This window comes from Mirounga angustirostris, unplaced genomic scaffold (assembly GCF_029215605.1).
Source record: "Mirounga angustirostris isolate CCGP_5_RB_7025 unplaced genomic scaffold, mMirAng1.0.hap1 SCAF_2, whole genome shotgun sequence".
In the NCBI taxonomy this organism is placed as follows: Eukaryota; Metazoa; Chordata; class Mammalia; order Carnivora; family Phocidae; genus Mirounga; species Mirounga angustirostris.
The window spans coordinates 150,358,154-150,372,603 of NW_026991710.1; the positions used below are offsets into that span (position 1 = coordinate 150,358,154).

General features: G+C 51.9%; 1 protein-coding gene across 3 annotated transcripts in view; it reads left to right on the plus strand.

Annotated features, from left to right (window-relative positions):
* Positions 1-14,450, plus strand: part of FAM167A (family with sequence similarity 167 member A) — a 42,976-nt gene that overhangs the window by 11,098 nt on the left and 17,428 nt on the right. For 2 of the 3 annotated variants that reach the window (XM_045880108.3, XM_054508682.2), the window contains one exon: positions 8,279-9,064. In XM_045880108.3, coding sequence (XP_045736064.1) covers positions 8,696-9,064 — 369 coding nt within the window. In that variant the 5' untranslated portion in view covers positions 8,279-8,695. Of the gene's footprint in view, positions 1-2,518; positions 2,714-8,278; positions 9,065-14,450 lie in introns of those variants that run through there. The other variant, XM_045880109.3, reaches the window with a different exon arrangement.

Consider the following 14,450-nt stretch of genomic DNA (forward strand, 5'->3'; position numbering starts at 1 on the left):
CAGAAAACAGTGTTGCTGTAAGGAGTTCACAGAATTGGCAGGAGGTAGAGACCTAAAGGAGAAAACAGGCAGAACCAAGGCAGCTCCAGAAAACAAAGAGTGAGAGGCAAGGCCCTGTGAATTAAATGGTTTGTCTGAGACCGACTACGTGGGGTGCTAGGTTTTTACTCACACAATACCCCCCAAAACACTCTGACAACAGATGTGTGATTTTTCCACACCAAACAGCCCTCTGGTTCTCTGCAGACGCCAAGTGCGTGTCATATGATCTCCCTCAGTTTTGACACCATCGAGCTAAAGTCAGTGTCAGACCCCGCAAGTGAAGGGGTCAGTCCCGCAGACTGTCCCCGCTTCCCACGCCAACTACAGGTCCCGGATTGTCGCTGGTACCTCTGATCTACTGGCTATACATTGGGAATTGACCCCAACCCCCTCCTCTGATTCACTAGTTTGCTAGAATGGCTCACAAAACTCAGGAAGCATTTACTTTCATTCACCTGCCAATGAAGGGGTACATAGGGCAAGGTAGGAGGAAGGGGTGCAGAACTCACATGCCCTCTCCAGGTGCTCCACCCTCCCAGAATTTCTATGCGTGCACCAACCCAGAAGCTCTCTGAACCCCTTCGGGCAGGGTTTTTGTGGAGGCTCATTACATAGGTGCGATTGATTAAATCATTAGCTATTTGCGATCGACTCAATCTCCAGCCCCTCTCCCCCCACCTCCCAGGGCAGGGGCGGGGCTGCAAGTTCCAACCTTCTCATCACAGAGTGGGCTTTCCGTGAGTCCCCTCATTAACATAAACTCAGGTGTGGTTGAAAGGGGCTTGTTATGAATAGTAAGGCACTCCTTTCACCTCTCTGGCTCTAGAGCTATTTCAAGAACTAGGGACAAAACCCAGACATTGCATCAAGAAATATTCTTACTGCTCTCATCACTTAGGACATTCCAAGGGTTACAGGAGCTCTGTCTCAGAAACTGGGGATGGAAACCAAATCTATATTTCTTATTACATATCACGTCCTCCAACAGCCCTTTAACAGGGATGATCTGGCTAAGATAATGCCGCCTCCCCTGCACTTCACATCTGCCTCCAAGGCTCATGTGGGCCACAAATGAATCCTAACCATTTCTGCTTCTGGGCCTCATGCACACCACATTCTTTTTTTTTTTTTTTTTAAGATTTTATTTATTTATTTGACAGAGAGATCACAAGCAGGGGGAGCGGCAGGCAGAGGGAGAGGGAAAAACAGGGGCTCGATCCCAGGACCCCGGGATCATGACCTGAGCCGGAGGCAGACGCTTAAACAACTGAGCCACCCTGGCGCCTCACACCCCACATTCTGAGGCCTGGGCCTGAGCATCTGACTGGTCAAGCTCAAGTTGCATGCTCTCACCTGGGTGTCAGGGCGTGGGACAGGAAGGAGGGAGGATCTGATCCTCTCTGCTCAGAGGAGAGGCACCCATCCCGCTGTCCAGCACTAGATGAAGAGCCCCCTGAAAGCAGTGTATGGTAAACAAACAAGACAAATGCCAACAAATATCCACTGTGTTATTTATATTCTCTGTCCAACACAGGCTTATGTTGGTTATAAACGTCAGAAACACAGTTTCTCCCTGTGGTGACCAAGATGGCCCCCAGGAGCCCCAGGTCAGCATGGAACATGGCTGGTTTCTGGATAATTCTGGTACAGAAACCTAGGAGGACTCTGATTGGCCCAGCTGGGGTCATGTGACCATCTACTCAGGACGGAGAAGGCATGCCCGTCTTGAAAGGGTTTCAGGGTTCTTGTCTCACTGAGTCGAAGAATGAGTCTCGCAGACACAAAAGGGTGAAGTGAAGTGAAAGTTTATTCAGTGAAGGTGAGAACAGAGAGGAAAGAAAAAAGGCTCCCTAGAGTGAGAGGGGACCTGAATAGGGACCCCTGAAGGCTTTACGGTCTGTCTCTTATAGAACACTGGCCAGGGACTTGAATCTTCTTGATGTCACCCCTGATAGCGCCGTGATTACTTCTCCTTTGACTATCTCGGCTCTGCTGTTTAAGACAAACGAGGTGGTGTGGTTCTGTTCCCTTATCTCTGGTTCTGTTACTCCTCAGCATTTCTGGGATTTTTGGTGAGCCTGATCACCTAGCCCCCTACCTATCTCTCTCTACCTAGCCCCACCTGTCCCTTACTCAACAGGAAGCACACAGACAAATGCTCTTTCCGGAAGAGAGAAAGGACACGGGGTGGAAAGTACCTCATGACGCTGGACACAGAGGAGGTCCTCCAGCTGTACCTGTGATGCTGGATGGCCCGGCGTGCCAGCTCCCCGTCCTGGCACTTGAAACAGGACAAGGCTATTCCTGTCTTCCTAGGGCCTGACAGCCTGTGTCTGGGACTCTGAGGTCAGGGCAGGTCTCATGAGGACAGGTGGTGAGGGGACCAGGTCCGCTCTGCTTCTGTGAGCCTGTCCAGACCGGCTCAGACTGGAGCGAGCACAGTCCACGGTGCATGGGGTGGGGGCCCAGGGGGGAATCTGTTCTATTTGCTCGTTCATTCTACAGACGTTTAGAGAGAGCAGCACGGTGCTAAGTGCTGCGTGTTCTCACCCTCGTGAAGCTCAGAGTCTGGTAAAGGAAGCATCAGGAAAGTTCCTTGTAGCAGTGCTATGGCTTGAGAGGGCCGGTAAGCCCAGGGGTTGACGAGCCAGCCCGGAGCTGGACTGCAGAGGTGAGATCCCCGCTTTCCCATTCATTAGTTCTGCTACTCAGCCTCTCTGTGCCTCTCAGTCTCCTGATCTGTGTAATGGATAACAGCGCTACTTGCCTTGTAGGGTTGTTGGGAGGACTCATGTGTTGGTACATGTAACGCTGCTCGAACAATGCCTGGTGTGGTCTGCTCTGAGTAAACATTAGCTAATATTGTTGTGATGAGATAATTGTTTCTCTGACGTGCTCTCCTTGCATCCCAGGCACACGCAGCTGGGGCGAGTCAAGGAACACTTCCTGAAAAAGAAACCACTGGGAAATGAGGGGTAGAGGGAGGAAAGGGTGTTCCAGGTGGAGGGAACAGCTTGTGCAAAGCCCCGAGGCGCTGAGAGAGGGTGCTGCTCCATGGGACAGGAGTGGTGGGGAAATTGCATACTGTGGAGAAGAAATGAAACAGTTCTAGCGAGGCACCCCAGACGGTGGGGGGAGCAGGCACGAGCCTGGGGATCCAAACAGGGCAAGGGTGGCTTTTGAGTGTCTTAGAACATAGAGCAATAGGGAGTGAGTGCAGTCAGGGAACGGGCTCATCTTCATGCTACCTTCACCCTGAGAGAGACAGAGACAGGGAGAGACAGACAGAATGGGTTAGCAGCCCCTGCACGCTCCCCTGCCCGTGGAGCCCATCTAGGAAGTGGGTTTGAAAGTGGTCCAAGTGAACAGACTAGGTCGTGATGACACAGGGCATAATTGGCCGGATGACTGAGCTGCACCCACTGGCTCCTCCAGCAGCCCGGGAGTTAGCTCATGGCTGGCACAGCCTCCTTCGCCGAAGCCACCCTGGGCTGGAGTGAGCCAGGAGCGTGTTCGGGCAGCAGTCCTCCCAGGCAGCGCAGGTCCCCGGGCGCTGGCTTGTCTCTACCACAATAAGGTGGATGTGCCCCTGAGGCTTGTCTTCTGTTGCGGGAAATTTCGTGTCCCCCAGCAGCTGGGTGGCCTGCCTGGCAGAGCACGCCCGGGCCTGGTGGGATTAGGGTCTGACCTTGTTTTTCTGGGCGCCTGGTTCTGCCAGCATCCTTTGGCTTTCCTCCCCAGGCTGTCTGCCTTTGCAAGGCTCAGAGGGAGAGAAAATGTGTTCCCCAGCAGCAGGAAGGACTTAGGTTAGATATAAAGCAAGCCCCTTCGCCCAGGTGTTGGAGGGCTCTTCCTCCCAGTGCCTGTGCTCCCAAATCCCTGGTTTGTGCAGAGGAAAGGGAAGTCCCTACTGCCCTTTCAGACCAGAGAGCCGTCCAGGGCTGGCTTCTGCTCCCTGCACCCAGCTGAGTGCCCACTAAGTGCCCACATCCCTGTGGTGACCTGAGTCGTGACATTCCAGCTCAGCTCCTAGCAGCCTAGCTGGAGGGCAGGGGAAGCAACTCCACAGGGGCTCTCGGGCACCAGGGCATCCAGAGGGCCAGTGATCCCTGGGACACCACCTAAGGACCAGGAGAATGGAGAACGGATCCTGTTTCAGCAAATCCGCACCACCTGAATGTGCTGGGGGCCGTGGGAAGCAGTCTAGGGCTCCGTCCCTGCCTGCTACAGGTGACCACGCACCTCAAGTGGCAAGTCCCTGACTCAGGGTGCTCCACACCCCACACATGCCTTGATGCTAATAATAATCCTCAGGTGGGTACAGATCTTCAAAGGTTGTGGAGAGCTTTCATGCACCAGATTCCAGCTGATCCTCCCAGCATCCTCATGAGGCGGGTTGAGGTAGGAAGCCCCCTTGTACAGAGGAGGAAACGGAGGCCAAGAGGAGAGAGCTGAGCCCCAGCACTGGGTTTCTGGGGAGCACATCTGGGGCCAGAGCTGAGGCATTCAGCCCCCCTGCCTTTGCTCTTACCATGTGGATAACACACTGTCAAAGCTGGTGACTCCCGGGGCCCTGAGCTGTGGACAGGGGTGTTTAGAATAGGAGCAGGGAGGGAAGTGAGTGGGGCTATGGAGAATGGTGTTTTCCTAAGCTGGGCTTTTCTTCTCCTTCTTGTGGCAGACCTGCTAGTCACCGCTGCATGATGAGACTCTGAGGGGGAGACCTGAACATCTGGGGGGAGGTGGGGCCGATCGACGTCATCTCAGTCAGCTTCGAGGGAAGGATGCAGGGTGCAGGGAGTGGCTCAGGCCACCAAGCAGGTCTGGGACGAACGGGGTGACTGGTCAGTGCAGCGCAGAGTAGTTTATCTGGTCACATGACTGATGTAGCACTGATAGGTTTCACCATCTTAAGAATAATAGTTTTAAAGTATAACTTTGTCTAGGGCTTACCGTAGAGCAGGCACCATGGGAAGGGCTCGATATTTGTTACTTCAATCCTTGAAATGGTTCATGAAGCTGATATTATTACCATCAGGGCCAGCTTCATGAGCAAGGGACCTGGGCAGCCCCACTGGGCCCCATGCCTGCATAAATGCTCTGCAGTTGCCATCTTGAAATTCTTAATACTTTTCCACAAGGAGCTCTGCATTTTCATTTTGCGCCGAGCCCAGCAAATTATGTAGACGATCCTGGTTATCCCCTCTTCTTAGAAGAGGACACAGAGGCACAGAGTGGTTGAGAAGGGACATGTCCAAGATCACAGAACGGGGTGCCCTTGCGGGGGGCTGTCTAACCTCTGGAGTAGACAGAGGCCAGCCAGAGTCCAAAGACTGTACCCAAATCCGGCTGCCAGCACCTGTCTGTGGTCAGGGGTGACTCACTTCACCCCTCCCCACCTCGATTTTCTCATTTGTGAAACGGGGCGATCCCACCTGCTCCTCGGGGCCACTGGGAGGCTTGAGAGAGAGGATGCATACACGGGTTCTTTCACACACTCCCTAAGCTCAGCAGATCAAAGGATCCTCATTAGCTGACTCACAGTGCATTGGCGCTCCTGTTAATGCCTCCACGTCTTTCTGACACCGTCTTCACAGGCCTTCTCTGGATTGCTTTAGAAACCGCCGATTAAAATAACTCCCCCTACGCTTGGAGGCAGCCTCATAAAGTCATGGAGTCATAGCTCTTTCCCACTCCAAAGGGAAGACCCTTCCCTAACAGGTTCTCCCTCCAGCCACAGCTGCCCCTGCCTTCTGCAGTGAAGTGTGCAGCTCAGGGAGAGAACAGTCCGTGTCATCTGCTCACACAGCTGCGGTGTGGAGGGAGCACTACTTACAGTTTGTCTGCAATGAGATCCTCTCCACAAAGCTTCACTGGAAACCATCAGAGCTCCCCTGCCTGGGGGGGGAAAGAATCCTGTAAGGTAGAGCCACCCGAGGCACATTCAAAACATTCTGGCACCTCAGCAAAGAGGCCTCCGGTGCCTGGGAGGGGCTGCTAATAGGTCTTTAGATTCTGAGAGATTCTAAAGAAGCCTGTGTGACCTTGAAACTGCACAGGAAGCCCCTCCTGAGAACACCCAGCATTTGCAAGCATGCTACACCTGCAGAAAGTGTGTACGAACCTTAGTTCTGCCAATCCCCCAAACCTAGGAGATTGGTATTATCACCCCCATTTTATAGGCAAGGAAACTGAGGCTCACCAAGCCTGACAGCACCTACAGTTCGGCCATCTGATCCCTAGTCTAGTGTTTCTAGCTCAAGACCAGTGGTTCCCAGCCCTGGCCGCTCACTCACATCCCCTGGGGAGCTTTAAAAACATGCTGATGGCCGAGTGCCGCCCCAGATTAATTGAATCAGAACCCCTGGGAGTGGAGCCTGAAAATTCATTTTTGTGGAAGTTCCTCTGAGGATTCCCATCTGGGTGGCTAGAGGTGAGAACTAGGTTTCTCTGCCATTAGTTGGGATAGAATATTCCTCCTCATTCCTCAGGGATGCCCCCAAATGGGCAAGGCTCAGAGCATGGGGAGGACAGCCAGACTTCCTTTGGTCAGATTGAGTTGCAGGCGGGGATTATAGAAACAGTCCAAAAAAACAGCAAGCTCTGTTCTTCTTCTTCTTTTTTAAGATTTTATTTATTTGAGAGAGAGCACAAATGGGGTGAGGGGCAGAGGGAGAAGCAGACTCCCTGCTGAGTAGGGAGCCCAACATGGGGCTCGATCCCAGGACACCCTGACCTGAAGGCAGACACCTAAATGACGGAGCCACCCAGGTGCCCCCAAATTTTATTTATTTGAAAGACAGAGAAAGGAGAGGAAGAGAGCATGAGCAGGGGCAGAGGGAGAAAAAGAGGAGTAGACTCCCCACTGAGCAGGGAGCCTGATGCAGGACTCAATCCCAGGACCCTGGGGTCATGACCTGAACCGAAGGCAGACGCTTAACCGACTGAGCCACCCAGTCTGTTCTTCTTGAACATCTCCATTGCTGGGTGGGAGAAAAGCCCCAGAGCTTCCCTGGGGGGCTGAGTCTATGTTTTTACTTTGCCCCTGCCCAACTCTCTGCCTCTTCCTATGTCTATCCACCAACACCCTGTGCCCAGTTCCCATCACCCAAACAAGTAATCAGAACTCTTAGTTTTAGTTTTTCTCCTTGCAGAGATCTTTTCAGGCTCATAGAAGTCAATAAAAATCTGTCCCTTCTCCTTTTCCACACCAACAGTGTACTCTCCAGACTATGAATGTCTTGTTTGTTTTTTTCGTGTTAGCTTTATCTTGGACATTATTCCACATGAATTCATTCTTTTTCTGCATGCCCTCAGCACATGTTTTTAAAAGATCACCCTGAGAACCAAGGACTTCTCTCCTTGGTTCAAGTCAAATGTCCTGGACCCCGTGGGCGCAGGGATGAGGCTGGGAGGCTGGGGTCTCTCACTCAGACTCAGAGTTCCTTCTCTACCCTGTGCTCAGACCACCTCCCCAGAGATGGGAAGGCCAAATCCAATGAGAGCCATGCCCTTGTCCATGAGGCGCTGCAGTGCGGGCATTTTAGGTAAATGTGGGAACCATCTTTCTAGAACGGTGAGTCGCAATCCTCGCTCGGTTTAACAGTCCTCCTTGAGGGAGGTCGGCTCTTCCCTCAGCCATTACAGGTTTATTTGCTTCCTCCTTGGAAGAAGTGAGGTAAGGTGTTGTTCTTAGAGGAAGAAGCTTAGAGTGTGCAGTAAGACCTGGAAGAGCCAGCGCCTGAGGACAGGGGCTGTGGGGGGCGGGGCAGGGCGGGGCCAGCTGTGTCGGCCTGGGGACCCACAGGTTGCTGTCCCTCAGAGGAGAGACCTGACCCTTCAGAATCAGACAACCCAGCCTTGTCCTCGCTAAGGAGCTCCTCGCCAGGAGCTCTCTGGTGAGTCATTCAACCTCACAGAGCCTCAGGTTCCTTGCATGTAAAATGGGGACAGAAAGAAGTAACTTATAGACTTGCCTTGGGGACTGAATGTGATAATGGAGGTGGAATCATTTCATTAGACGGTGAAACACTGTACAGAGCATTGATTTATTATTAACTTCTCTGCGTTGAGTTAAGGCTTGAAATCGCCTCACTTCTCGTCCTGAGTGAGCAATCGGCAGCCGGGTCACCTAACCTCTCTGAGCCTCAGTTTCCCCTCCTGAGGAGCTCAGGAACGTTGCAGGCCTCCTGCCAGGGGAGGGATTAGGACTGACATCATTTGCATCCTTCCGCAGGGCCTCCTCCAACCAGCCGGCAGCCTCTCACCGCCTGCCCTTGCCCGTGAGGAAGGGAGCTGAGTCCTGTTTCCCCCGCTGATCCGCCCGCACCTCCAGTACTTCTTGGCAAATCTGCCCCCAAAGATTCCTGCTGACGCTTGTCTGTTCCTGCCCTTTTGTGAACATGGCACCCACAGGACTCCGGGAAGAATCTTAAATCCTGAGCCTCCACAGCGGCTCTGGAGGGCATTCCGTGTGGCTCATCCACCGTCCCTGTCAGCTCCGGGAGCTGCTCACATCCCAACAATGCCCTCAGGAGCCCCGACCCCAGCTGGATGAGACCATTCCTGAGTGGGACCCAACCTTGCCACCTACCAAGATTCCCACACCGCCCCCCACCACCTCCCACGCCCGGCTGCCCCAGCAGACTCTAGAATGTCTATGCCTCAGATCCAAGTAGAAGAAGTGGCAGGTGGGCAAGAAGAGACTGCAGGAGAAGCCCTGCCTCCCGACGACCACCTCCGGAGCCTGAAGGCTCTCACTGAGAAACTGAGGCTGGAGACCCGAAGGCCCTCCTACTTGGAATGGCAGGCCAGGCTGGAGGAGCCAACATGGCCCTTTCCGAGGCCAGCTGCTGAGCAGGGGGAGCATGGGGAGGAGGAGCCCTCATCCCCGGGGAGAGAGCCCAGGCAGCATCCCCCACCTAACGGGAGTGCCAGCCAGGACACTGGGCCCCAGCCCACCGGCAAGTTGGAAGGCTTTGAAAGTATCGACGAAGCTATAGCCTGGCTCAGGAAGGAACTGGTAAGAACCCCCAGAAAAGATGCCATTCTCTCTCTCTATCTCTATCTCTCTGTCTCTCCCTGTCTCCTCTGTCTTTGTCTCTCTTTATCTCTCTCTCTCTCCCCCATCTCTGTCCTTCCCAACTGCACGTCTGTCATTGTCCTATTAAATCAAGGGTGGACCTCATTACTATGTAGTTACAGGAGATCCACATGCCAGTTAGCCCCTAGTCACAGGTACTTATGGAGGAACTGTGTTTAAGGAGCTGCCCATAGGTTGGTGTGGTTGATGGGGCCTAAAAGCTTTGGGCTAGGTCTCGGAGGCTGAGTGGTAGTCTGTCCAGAAGTCAGGAGCTGGGGGGGCATCCGAGGGAATGAGCATGAGCAATAGGTACGCTTGGGGCTGGGGGGGCAGCAGCTTGACCTTTTCTCTGCCCAGGGGCCCAGCAGGCTCCCAGCAGGCTCCCAGCAGGGACATCTCTAGCATGTGGGAAAGGGAATGGGTGTTCAGAGCTTTGTGCCCATAGCCCAGGGGAGAATCACTGGTCCCAGGCATAGGGCTCCTCGGCAAAGTTGGGCACAATGCTAATGCTCCCCGTGATCTCAACTCCTGCCCCTCCTCATCACCTGTGGCCCAGGTCACACCTGCCCAGCCAGGCCACTCTAGCCACAGGTGAGCCAGCAACCAACGGCCAACCGCCTTCGAGAGCCACTCATAACTCCTGTGTCAACAGGTTAGGCAGAGGCCTCCCCGGTTTGTTCTGCAAAAGCCCGAAAAACAGATCCCATTTGGGGCCTAGAATTCCTCATGGGTTGAAATAAATCATTGGGGCAGGGGGAAGGGGAGGCTCAGGGACTCAGGTGTTCTGATGCATTGGAAATCTTTTTCGGTTTTCATGTTTGAGGTTTAATGTTGAAACTACTTCCCAAAACACACCACTCCACGACGTCTGTCTTTAGTAACTGGAGTGTCAGTTGGCTTGCATAGCAAATGGGGCATCTGTGGATTCAGGCTGGGTCTCTGGACACTCCACTGCCACGGGGTGCTCTTGGGGGGTTTAAGAGGTGAGTTGAAAGGGACACGCGGTGGGCCTGGCTCTTTAAAGCTGCTCCTTAAACTCCTGAGGCTGAACTGCTTTAGTTGGTTTTCACAAAGAGAGCAAAAATATCCCCATCAACCAAGGATTCAATTACTAGGCTCTGGGTCCATTTGAAGTTTTATTGCTTCTGGGAGGGGAGGCCTTTGCTTTCGAAATAAATTAGCATTCCTCATGGGCCCCCTTTTGGGGTAGAGCGTAGAGAAGGTATTCCTTGCGTGTGAACCAGGAGGGAGTTCTCTAGAGCTTGTCCTCCTCATCCTCTAGATGAGGGAGGTGTCTCTTAACCCCCGCTGCATATTAGAGTCACCTGGGAAGACTTAAAGGGTCCCAGAACCTAGACGCACCTCAGATCAATCAAATGAATGTCAATGGGTGGGCCCCAGGCATCAGTAGATTTTAAAGTCCCCCCCCCACCCCCTCTCTACCCCTGGCGCTTCCAAACACAGCCTAGGTTGAAAAGCATTGCTATAGATCTGCAGGCTGTGCCCCTTTGCCTTGACCAGCCATTGCAAGCTAAGCCGCATGAGTGCCCGGGCCGGACTACATGCTGAGAGAAAGCAGGTGGGCCAGGTCAAGGACAACCATGGGTAATGTAGAGAGCAATGTTCTGTAGGCAGAGAGAGAAGCGCTAATTGTCAGGACTTAACTCGGCTGCCAAAGGCTGTCTGAAGTAAGTACAGGGAATGTCAGCATTAATAATGCTTTATATTTGCATGATATTTTCTTTTTTTTTTCATATACGGTGTAGTAGGTTTTTCCCCTAAGTTTTTATTTAAATTCCAGTTAACATACAGTGTAATATTAGTTTCAGGTGTATAATATAGTGATTCAGTACTTCCATGCATCAGCTGGTGCCCATCACAAGTGCCCTCCTTAATCCCCATCACCTATTTCGCCCATCCCCCTAACCCCTCCCGTCTGGTAACCATCAGTGTGTTCTCTATAGTTGAGAGTCTGTTTCTTGGTTTGCCTCTCTCTCTCCTTTTTTCCCTTAGCTGGTTTGTTTTGTTTCTTAAATTCCACATATGAGTGAAATCATATAGTATTTATCTTTCTCTGGCTGACTTATTTCACTTAGGAGCATACTCTCTAGTTCCATTCATGTCATTACAAATGGCAAGATTACATTCTTTTTATGGCTGAATAATATTCCATTGTATACATACATTCACCAGTCAGTGGACACTTGGGCTGTTTCCATAATGTGGCTATTGTACACAGTGCTGCCGTAAACATCGGGGTGCATGTATCCCTTCAAATTAGTGTTTTTGTAGTCTTTGGGCAAATACCTTAGTGCAATTGCTGCATCGTAGGGTAGTTCTATTTTTAACTTTTTTTTTAAGATTGTATTTATTTATGTAAGAGAGGGAGAGCAGGGGATGGAGGTGAGTAGGGGGAGAGGGACAAGCAGACTCCTCATTGAGCATGGAGCCCAATGTGGGGCTCAATCTCCCGACCCTGAGATCATGACCTGAGCTGAAACCAAGAGTCAGAGGCTTTACCCAACTGAGCCACTCAGGAGCCCCTCTATTTTTAACTTTTTGAGGAAACTCCATACTGTTTTCCGGAGTGGGGGCTGTGCCAGTTTATTTGCATGGTATTTACCACCCTTCCCACCATTTCTCTGTGCTACCGGGGATGGGTAATAATAGTAATAATAATAATAATAATAATACCGAGATTTGTCACTAATTGAGTGTGTTGTTTGCCACACACTTCACATGCATTACTTACCTCTTTTGATTGTCACATCACTTTCCTGTCAACCCCATTTTACAGAGGAGAAAAGCGAGGCTCAGAGAGAGAGTCAAAATTTGAACTCTGGCCCATCTGGTTGCGTTGCCCATGCTCTTCTTAGCCACCATGCTATGTAGTATCTTCCAAAGGCAATGGATCTTGCTGGGTGATTCCTAAAAATGTACATTCACAAAGATGCCAGCAGTGAAGAGAATGCATGGGAGTGGGGGCCAAGGAAGAAATAAGACTGAACGAGAGTCCCAGTCCTCACACCATTATTTCTTTGTCTTACGTCAGACCTATATGATTGCTGTCACTGTCTCCATTTTACAGATGAGTAAAGTGAGGCTCATAGAAGTCAGATGCCCTGTGTAGGGTTGTATGACTAGGAAGTGCCAGAGCCAGAGCTTGAACTCAGCCTTCACCATTGAGAGTGGAGAGCTATGGGGAGAGAAGCAGGAGAGCTGGCCCTCCCACAAAGGGCCCAGTTGGGCATGCTGAACGAGCAACGACAGGGGTGGATTTGTCCTCCAGAAATCCCTCTGGAGCACTTCTTAGAGCAGTGACTCCCAAACTAATGTGCATACAGATCACCTGGCTCTCCTGGTAAAATGAAGATTCTGATCCTGTTGGTCTGGGACGGGGTCCATGATTCCAAATTTCCAACAAGTTCCAAGGTAATGCTATACTGCTGGTCCACGGACCACACTTTGAGAAGCAAGGACTGAAAGGCAGGCAGGACTGGGTCCAGGGAACCAACAAGGGACCTCAGAGGGAAGCCCCAGGGATCCCCACGCCTGCACCCTGAGCTGAGCTGCTGCCATAGCTGCCCTTTTGGCTCAGGGCTCAGTCAGTACATGGGCCTGTGGGAAGGAAGTCCCAGCATCCCACACCGAGTTGTCCAAGAACAAGATCATCAGAGATTGTATGTCTGAGCTCAAAGCAGCTCAAATGCAGACTGGCAGGCTGGCCAACTTGAACATGCAGTTCTGCCCACTTCGCTTCCAGATTAAACAGTAACAAAGGCAACTCGTAAAATCCTTGGACTGGATGGAAAACACGGAGTTCGACATCTGCACAGCAAACGCATTCTCACATTTTTAGAATTTCAGTCAAAACACTTAACTTCATGTCATTTGTTTTCCTAATTTGTCATCTGTCAACTCACTGCAGGTGTCATTAAAAATTAACCTGTTTTGGGGGGCCTGGGTGGCTCAGTCATTAAGTGTCTGCCTTCGGCTCAGGTCATGATCCCGGGGTCCTGGGATGGGGCCCTGCTTTGGGCTCCCTGCCCAGCGGGGTGTCTACTGCTCCCTCTCTCTCTCTCTCTCAAATAAATAAATCTTTAAAAAAAAAAAAATTAACCTGTTTAAAGAACCCAGTGAAAGTAGTTTCAGATAACCTTTGTTTTATTTTAAGCCCAGAGTTAAGTTGTCTCTGTAGCTGGGTAGGCTCATAGGCAAATTTGTCTTTTCTCCCCATGTGGCTAAGGTAGCAGATTAAAAATCTGTAATTCAGACAATGGGGTGGCTGCTTTCCCTCCAGGAGGCCAAACCCTCAGTTTGTTGGAAGTTTTGGCTCCGGAGTAGGTTGTACCCAGTAGAGGGCAGGCCCCGGACAGCTCTGTGATTACCACAGGGCTGTCCCAGGAGCTGTTGATAAAACCAGTGAGGCCTTGGTTATCATTGTTGACCCTTTCAGAGGCAGGCCAGGCTGGGTCTGGACAGACAGGCTAGTCCACCCCCTGTCTCCTACGAGGCCAGCTCAAAGGCAGAGAGTGACTGCCTGAATCTTATTTCCAAGGCAAGAAAGGATCCTAAGAGCTCCCTTGGGGGTTCACTCTCCCTCTCTGCTCTCACCACAGGGAAAATGACAAGTCACTCCTGACATGCTCCAGGGACTTATAAGTAGGGCAGACACTTCCTCCAGTCTCATGTGTTGGAGGATACGAGGAAGGTGGAGATCCTCAAACCCTGTTGGCATTACTCCTCCAAGCTAGGAAGGCCTGACCTTTGGCTTCCCCAAGTATCCCGGGCCCCTGTCTCCATCTGGCTATGGCAGGCGGGGCTACGGCCTCTGTGTGCAGGGGACGGACCCGGAGCTCAGTCCAGTGGCCATGGTGCATCTCTGCTTGTTCCAGACTGCTTATGGTGGCAGAAAGTCCCAGCCTCCAGCAACTTGCGTTTGGGGCGGCCTTACTAGGTGGCCAAGGGGCGGGGGCAGTCCTTCAGGAAAGAGTGAGCTAGAAAGGGCGCACCCCAGATACTGTGGGACTCAGTTCTCTAGCTGAGTCTGGAATTCAGAACATTTCGCAAACCTCTGTGCTTGGTCCCAGAGCTTGCAGCACAAGGGGGAAAGGGATGCTCCCTTGTCTCCTCTCTTCAGCCCTGCTAAAATGTTCCCCTTGCCAATCCAGAAGATAAAGGGGGAAAATCTTCCACTTGGCCTGCATGGTGCCAAAACTAAAAACAGAACAGTCCAGCTTCCTAAGGGGTTGTCTTTGGGGCAAGAATCCTCGGGAGTGAGCAGATACGTTTCTTTTAGTTTCGTGCAGGTGTTTAATACCCACAG